This window comes from Bremia lactucae, linkage group LG1, assembly GCF_004359215.1.
Source record: "Bremia lactucae strain SF5 linkage group LG1, whole genome shotgun sequence".
In the NCBI taxonomy this organism is placed as follows: domain Eukaryota; phylum Oomycota; class Peronosporomycetes; order Peronosporales; family Peronosporaceae; genus Bremia; species Bremia lactucae.
This window is the reverse complement of record NC_090610.1, coordinates 7,662,862-7,670,942: the sequence shown is the minus strand read 5'-3', so window position 1 is coordinate 7,670,942 and position 8,081 is coordinate 7,662,862. Positions and strand designations below refer to the sequence as shown.

Below are 8,081 nucleotides of genomic sequence, written 5' to 3'. Positions count from 1 at the left end.
TCGACCACTGAGGGGTCGGGAAATGCAGGATCGCAGTAGGGGCGGGATGCCCTACTGACGTGGACTCTGAAGCTACCCCTAAGTTCAGAGTTGTCGAACAAATGGGTAGCATAGTCCCTGAGGTCTCGAAATTTCGGACCTCAACCCTGCTGGTCTATAGCGCTCATGTAAGAGGCTATGACCAGGTGATGACCCTCCTAGTGGATTCGGGTGCATCACAAAATTTTGTGAAACTCGCGGCTCTAAGAAAGAGACCGGCGATGTTTGAGTCGCTTTGCCAGGATGGCAAGCGAGAAGAGGCGACCGTTCGTTTAGCGAACGGCGCGCTCGTTAAGTCTGAGGGAGTTCAGGTAGAACTCGCCTTCAGCTTTAGTGACTTTTATTGTAAAGAGAAGTTCACAGTGCTAGGAATGGAGAGTCCGTATGACCTCATCCTAGGCATGCCATGGTTGGCAAAGTACCAACCATGGATGGACTGGCATACACGCACAGTTGCGAACTCTACGCAGTGGAGTTCGCAAGGAGCACATCCTTTCCGGTGTCCTGCAAACGCTACGCAGGACACCGGAAAGGATGTGCTCCTGCGAGAGGCCTATGCAACTGATGTCGTGTCGAACACAGTTGAGGGTGCGTTGACGGGATGTCAAACGTCACCAATTCCTACCCAGCTCGTGGAGACTGAGGTAGTGAATAGGACGATGACAAGTAGTCATGCGTCCGAATGTCCTGCACAGAGCCGAGAGCCTGTGGCAGTAGACGGCGAGCTGACAAGAAGTCATGCGTCGCATAAACCGGCACAGTGCCAAGAGCCTGGTGCGGTTGGAAGGGGTGCGTTAGCCAGGAGTGCAACGGCACCCGCTTCCCAGAAAAGGGTCGTGGTATCTCGAAAAACGAGTACCCGACAGATTAGGACGATCAAAGGCACGTCTAAACGAGTGACCTTTGGATCAGTCTCTAATGAAGAGGACGGGCCTTCGAACGAGGTGTTCGAGGCCGTCAAAGACGAAATTGCGGAGGCATCCTAAGTTGAGGTGCTCCGGCAAGTCTTTAAATCTGCCGAGGAGATAGTAAATCTCCCGGAGATGTCGTAGGATCTGTTCCTTGATTAATTAAAGGAAGGAAAGATCCACGAAATAGTCACACCAGTTCCAGAACAGAACTTGGTGGACTGCTGCTCGTTGTCCACAATGGACGAGAGCGTCCTACAAACAGACAAGAAGAAGCGGTTCGCTGCTCAAGACTGGGATGCCTTGAGAGACAGTCCGTTCTCTGAGGGTCGTGCTCCATCACTGACAAGCTTTAAGTACAGCTTCCCGTCTTCGTAGCTAAGAGCGACAAATTTCTATAAGCTGGTAGTAAACAAAAGAGTTATGTGCGTGTTATTCAGCGTGATAGACTTGCTTGTAGTGATCACATCTACTGCCGTATCCACGGTAGCACTCAAACCAGATTTGACCAACTTTGTTATCTCAATCGATTGTCCATTCGCATCAGTGCACTCGTCGGAGCGGTCGATCGCACTGACAAAAATGGTCCCATCCATCACCAGGTGTCTACTGGATCCACTGTCCAAATCCAGCTCTGATCTGACCACTTGGACTGAAGTGTTCCGTCCAAGAGCGATACTTTTGTTCACGTGCCGGCATCAACCGCGTAGCTTAATCCGCAGTAACTTCCTTGTCGCAGATTTCCTAAATCTTGTACATCAGATGTTCAACCGTTAGTGTTTCCGATGCCCAGATTTCTTTATTTAGCCAAAGTACTTAATTACGACAAAATTTGGATATCGAATATCAGTTTACATTTTTAATTCTTCAGGCCATTCGCCTCCACTGAGTTGTTGAGCTGCACCAACTTAGTCCAGAAACTGCGACCTCCAGTCTTCAAAATCCAGCTTTAAGTCCTACTGATTCTTCCTTTCAAGTAAAACGCTAAACTTGTAGTGTAAATGGTGTCCCGTTACATAAATATGATTACTTATTCGAGGAATAACATTATTTCTTATGAGAGTAAATATTATCTAGAAGTAATTTTTTGTCTTTATTAACTTTGACTTTATAGTTCCAATATTACCAAATTTGGTAATATTGACGCAATAAGACATCTGTTCTATTGACTGGTTGATTTAAGTTCAAATCAACCCCACCAATCGTTATAAAACACGATTGTGCGGTGCGCAAGTAGGCGCCATACATAGTTTGTTACCAATATAGTTAAGTCAGCAGCAGACATAAGATCGTTCCGTAGGAAATTTATATTAATACATTTGTACTTTTCTCTATTTTAAAGCCTAATAATTAATCTTTGGTAGCTAGGACTTCCTCGCTACTTAGAACCTTCCTCTGCACGTTGGCTATACGTGAAGCAGTCGAGGCGCCCCACCTCCACTGTAGTCAGTGAAGGTTGACTTGTACTGTTATCAGTACTAGCAAAGGGTGCCCTTCGTAATCCGTTCAACGGCCTACGCACATTTCTTCCAAGATGGACATGTTGGATGAAGAAGGAGAGAGCTTTCAAGCCCTTCAAGAATATCACGTTACGCGTGAAAGGTGCACTCATTTGAGTGACCTTGAACGGCCTCATACGACCCAAAGACTAATGGGGTCGTGAAGCTTGAGCCTCAAGGTCTATGATTTGGCACGTCCGACTAAGTTGGACATGCCAAACTTCACTTTCGTCGCATCATCACTGATACGGCGAACTTTTATGGCGTCGTCTAATTCGACGAACAATCTTAAAAGGGAGTCGCCTTCGACTGCCTTGAACTTATCGTTTTTGGATCTTTAAGCTTTCGGGTCGACGCGGAAGCGTCGGCCCCTCAGCAGCATTCACATGCTGCTGTCTCAACAGTTCCAATTGTTGACCACTCTGTTCTCTCAATACGCGGAGGTGTTGAGAGCCTTGCTGGTGAAACAAGGCTACTTTCTCTCGGGCCGCGTCGAGTTCGTGTTGTATGAACTCGGCAATGGCCGCATGCTGATCATCTCTTCCCAAATTGTACAGCATGGCGCCAACGGCTGGCCAGCCTACGGCCGAACTCATTCGTTCGATCGCAGGTCACATAAATGAGTAAACCCTTCACGCATGGCGTGATAGCCTTCTTGAGAAGCTGGAAAGCTCCCTCCTCTTCATCTAACATGTCCATGTTAATTGGATCGTACCTAGGTCGTTATACGGACTACGAAGTGCTACCAGGTGTAACGGGACACCTTTCACTAATAGCGATCAGTGCTAGTTAACCTTACACCGATTACAGTGTAGTGAGGTGCGTACTCTCCATTCTTGCCCAGCATTTTGATTCAGTTGGCGCTGAATAGTAACTGCTTATGAGCACATAAGAAGCTTTGTTTGACGTTTGGCGTATCTTTGTGCCCTTGCTTCTGCACACCACTGTGAGCGCAAGCAAGCCACACCTTCTAGTTTTTCGGTATTTGTCGGCCTTCGCGTGTAATTTATTCGTTGAACGCCCAGATTGTGGCAACTTCAGGAATTGCTTCACTTTTCTCATCAGGTTTTGATCATTTACCACCAGTTCGAGCTGTGCGCATGTATGAACTTCTTGCCACGACCGTCGAAACCCATCAAAGTCGAAACGTCCGGCATATTACGCTATCATGTATGTTGTGCGTGTGTGAAGCTTGCGCAACTGATGGTAAACTTCAATGGAAAGAGCATCAACAAATTCGCACGTCATGTTTCTTGTTTGTGTCTTGGAGTGCGGCAAAAACGACTGCGAAAGGTGTACATCTGACAGCTTTGTGTGTACCTGTAGCTCAAGCACTCCGCGCTTTGTTGAAGCTCGTCACTTCTGAACCGGACGCGAAGATTTTCTGTATGGCTGTCGCAGGTATTAAAGCTATGTTAGAAAATCGTGTTATTTTAATTGATGCAGATCTCAGCGAAATCTCGAATAAAATTGTTTCGAGTATTAATTGTCTAGCTTTTGGCCGAGCTGCTATTCCTGATGCGGTTGATTAACTACTTAATGACCAGAAAATGGACCAAAGCTCTAGCGGAAACACAAATATATCGATTTGTCGACGCTGCAAGTTTCGAGATGGTGGCGAATTTGGCAGCTGCTCGAATCCGTCAACAGATATAGATTTTGAGAGCTCGATCCATGGTCCAACGAGGTCTTTGATAATTGACGATACAGACGAATTGGTCAGTGTGAATGTACAAACAACAGCAACCCTTCTGGCACGGTTTTCCTCAATGGAAACCGAACTGTTGCAGCTTTTAGTTAGTTACGAAACTGCGCTAGACGATAGCGCAGTGGAAAGGCTTATACAATGTATAATATGCGCAATGAAAATATGCTTAATAATTGCCGAGAAAGACCTATTAAATGCTGGCACGACTGAAGTTGATTCTACTTTAAACACGTCAACATCTTCGCCAACTCAAAGGTTCATGGTCATCAAATTTCTTAGATTGACACGAGTGGTTCATATGCTTCTAGCGAATATTTTGGCTTCAGGTCTCGGGTGATGTCGCGATTACAGATGTCTTCATCTCATAACAATTTATTCCATACGCTGTCTGGATCTATTTAAAATCTGCAATTTCGATTATAGGCGAAATTTACGAGTGGACATTTCGTCCGACTCAAAAACAATTGCTTCGACCTCCGGATCACCCGCAGGTGATAGTAAGTTCTGGCGCACCAACGTTTGAAAGATGCGGAACATCTATCCTCATTTGGGAGCGAGGCTCTATACCCCCGCCATCGAATGAGATGACTCGTTTGAACGCCTCTCGCCTCGCGGCGATTCAAGACGCACTCCACGAGGAAGCACATCCACATATCGAGTTCATCAATGAATGTGGTGGAGGACAATAAACCGGTTTGACTTACTCGACGGGCTAGACTATTTGTCGACATGATCACAGTCGCGTCCTTCGGCGCTTGCAGAGTTGGATTCGCACCCGGAAGAAGCATCGTACTGGTTGCATGGGCGAAGGCGTTTGACGTAAACTATAGGATACGTGCGCATTCTACGAGGCTCCTCGAACGGCATTCCCTTGGCGGTGCAATACACGAAATGTGTAACGGGCTAAAGTTGTCCTAATGTTACACAGTCCCCGTACATTAGGTGTACTTAGGGGGATGGTCAATTACTAAATAATAGTAATTAGACCCAACACTCGGGTGTGGTGTACATTTGTGACCAACCCTTGTGGATGTGATGCACATGGGTGCATTCACATTAGGAGGGATGACGCCCAGCGTCATCCATGATGACGGCTAGCGTCATCCGTTACGCGAGGTTTCTATAAAGATACGCTCGCAATTTATATTAAATGATATCTATAGAGATAACATTTTAATTGGTAAAAATAGGTATTTGTATTTAATTCTATTAAATATAAATCAGTCTGAAAATTACTACCTACTTGGTAAGTGCGCACGAGGAGACGGATTACCGCTCCCGTGACGACACTTTACCAGAGTTCTTAGTGTGTTGGGTGAGGTCGCTTGCGCGCCCACCACAACTACCTCACTGCACGCAAGAGAAGCAGGTGCAAACCGCTTCCTCGCTGTGCTAGGGTGTGTGCTAAGTAGAGCGTGGCCGCATAACGACGTGCCCGCCTACAGGGCCTTACATAGGCGCATCCGGGACCTTCAATTTTTATACGTACAACAGCCAATGCGCAACTTACCTTGTATTCCTGGCTGCACCAGCTTAGTAATATTCTGGGTTATAAATTTTCTTCATCGGAAAACTTATATTTTTTCCAAATTTTATTAGTTATTAGTTATAAAATAGACACGATAGAACGGTAATTGTGAAGCCAATACCCTATAAGTTTCGTGAGGTTAGAAATTATGAGGGGATAAGTTATCCGGGGACACCTGTATTGGAACAATGAAGTCAAATATTAATAAAGATAATTCCTTGTACATCTTTGCTTATTTCCTTTTATAGAACATAATATTAATTATTACTCTCTTCGGAAAGGATATCTATGTTCCGGACATCCCGTTACAATTACTACGCCAACCGTAAATCATGGTCGCACAGCCATAGAATTGAGTCTTAATGAGACATGTCAATCTTCAAAACTTATCTGTCTCCCGGTCATCTCAGAAACTAATACTACATACAAGTGCGTGACGTCATGATTTGCCTACATGTAGAACCGTCAATCTGCTCATAATCTAAGACTTCGTTATTATTAAATCGCTGCTACCATGCCTGACAAGCAAAAGTCCGCTTTAATTGCCGCCATGGCTCTCACGGGTGTGACTGCTGGTTCGTACCTGCTGCGGGTGGTCATGCGCCCCGTGCTGCGAGCACAAGCCGCCGCCTTTTTTAAATGTATGCTGGCCGACGCTGACATTATCATCGATCGCGATATCCGCGTGTATGACGAAGACATTTTTCTCGACTGGGTGCACCGCGGTATGTTGGCCATTGGTGAATCCTACATGGCCAAGAAGTGGGACGCTATAATTCCACTGGACGAAGTGCTGACACGTCTCCTGTCGCTACCCGCTGACAAGCGCCGCAAGATCCTCAAGGCCTGGAACGCCAAATTTATCGCTCTTGGTGGAAAAATCTTTAATTACCAGTCACCCTCACGTGCCGGAATTGTGGGTGCCCACCACTACGACCTTGGCAACGACTTCTTTAAACTTTGGCTTGACCCTTACATGCAGTACTCCTGCGCCTACTGGAAGGGTGTCGAAGAAAAGCATGACCTTGACGCGGCACAGCAGAACAAACTGCATCTGATTGCCAAGAAGCTGCATCTTGAGCCAGGCATGCGGGTGCTTGAAATCGGATGCGGCTGGGGTGGTCTTGGCTGTTTCCTTGCCAAAGAGCATGGCGTCCATGTCACGGGAATAACCGTTTCTATCGAGCAGCTTAAAGGCGCTCGAGAATGGGCTGAGCGCGAAGGAGTTAGTGACCTTACGAGTTTTGAATACTGTGACTACCGCAAGATGCGAGGCCAATTTGATCGCGTCGTTTCCATTGCCATGATTGAGGCTGTTGGCTATAAGAATCTGAGCGAGTACTACGACGTGATCAAGCGCTGTCTCAAGGACGGCGGTATCGCTCTTGTACATGGTATCGCTGCTAATCGCTCTATTGAAGTGCCAATCCAGCTTTGGGTCCTCAAGTATATTTTCCCGAATGGCTTTCTACCATCTGTGGCACAAATGGTGACCTTCTCCGAGCGAAAGTTGATTGTGGAGGACGTCCACAATCTAGGCCCGGACTATGACAAGACACTTATGTGCTGGTACGAGCGATTCCAGAATCACGTTAAGAAGGGTGACATCAACCGCCCAGAGGTCTTCTGTCGCATGTGGGATTTTTACCTGCTGTACTGCGCTGCTGGCTTTCGCGCGCGTACAATACAACTCGTGCAGGTCGTTTTCTCGAAAAAGCGCATGGAACGCTACGACGCCGTGAGATAAATAACACACCGCTCTTCCTGGACATTTGCTTATGTCTGTGTGCGCCTGGAAAGTAACGCAAGCAAAAGGAGGTGAAGGCAATAGATGCACATGATTTGAAGCTTCACGTCAATTTTTGTTAATATCTTGACAAGGACAAATAAATTTTTCTCATTGCGGGCCACATTTTCGTGAAAAACTTTCAATCGGAAAGAAAAGTAAATATTTTCGAATTAAACTTTCATCTCCAAACGTAGCCGGCACTTTACTGACCTAGTAAAAGCAGCGATACAAAGTAAAAAGTTCGTTTAAGGTCGGTGATTTACATTTTTCGAGAAGGTGGATGATTCCCGGTAGAGTTTGATGTTGCTAGTCGTGCGCGGGCATTTCAACGTTGCTAATCGTGCACGATTTCGAAATTGGCATTATTAATGTTATGGGATGCAGTTATGACATTGATTTGCTAAAAATAGATGGGATGAGTTTAGGAAAAAAGGAAGGTGCGTTTAGGAATTCCTAAATTAATATCGTACCACGTGATGTAATAGTATCGCTGGTGTACCACACATGTAGTATCTTAAAACATCGTACGGTGTGCGGATCAGGAAATCGCGCACCAAAATGCAGCTCCAACCAGTACACATTTTACGGGATTACACCACGTCGGTTGTTG

The 8,081-nt window shown here is 46.0% G+C and overlaps 2 protein-coding genes across 2 annotated transcripts; both read left to right on the top strand.

Annotated features, from left to right (window-relative positions):
• Positions 1-3,546: 3,546 nt before the first annotated feature.
• On the top strand, positions 3,547-3,978 carry CCR75_006181 (uncharacterized protein; the record flags this gene model as incomplete). The annotated part of the gene is made up of 3 exons (XM_067964252.1): positions 3,547-3,616; positions 3,638-3,847; positions 3,893-3,978. The coding sequence occupies 3 exons, from the start codon at positions 3,547-3,549 to the stop codon at positions 3,976-3,978; spliced, it is 366 nt and encodes a 121-aa protein (XP_067820459.1).
• Positions 3,979-6,196: 2,218 nt separating this feature from the next.
• On the top strand, positions 6,197-7,429 carry CCR75_006180 (uncharacterized protein; the record flags this gene model as incomplete). The annotated part of the gene is made up of 1 exon (XM_067964251.1): positions 6,197-7,429. One exon carries the CDS (start codon positions 6,197-6,199, stop codon positions 7,427-7,429), a length of 1,233 nt encoding a protein of 410 aa, XP_067820458.1.
• Positions 7,430-8,081: the final 652 nt, after the last annotated feature.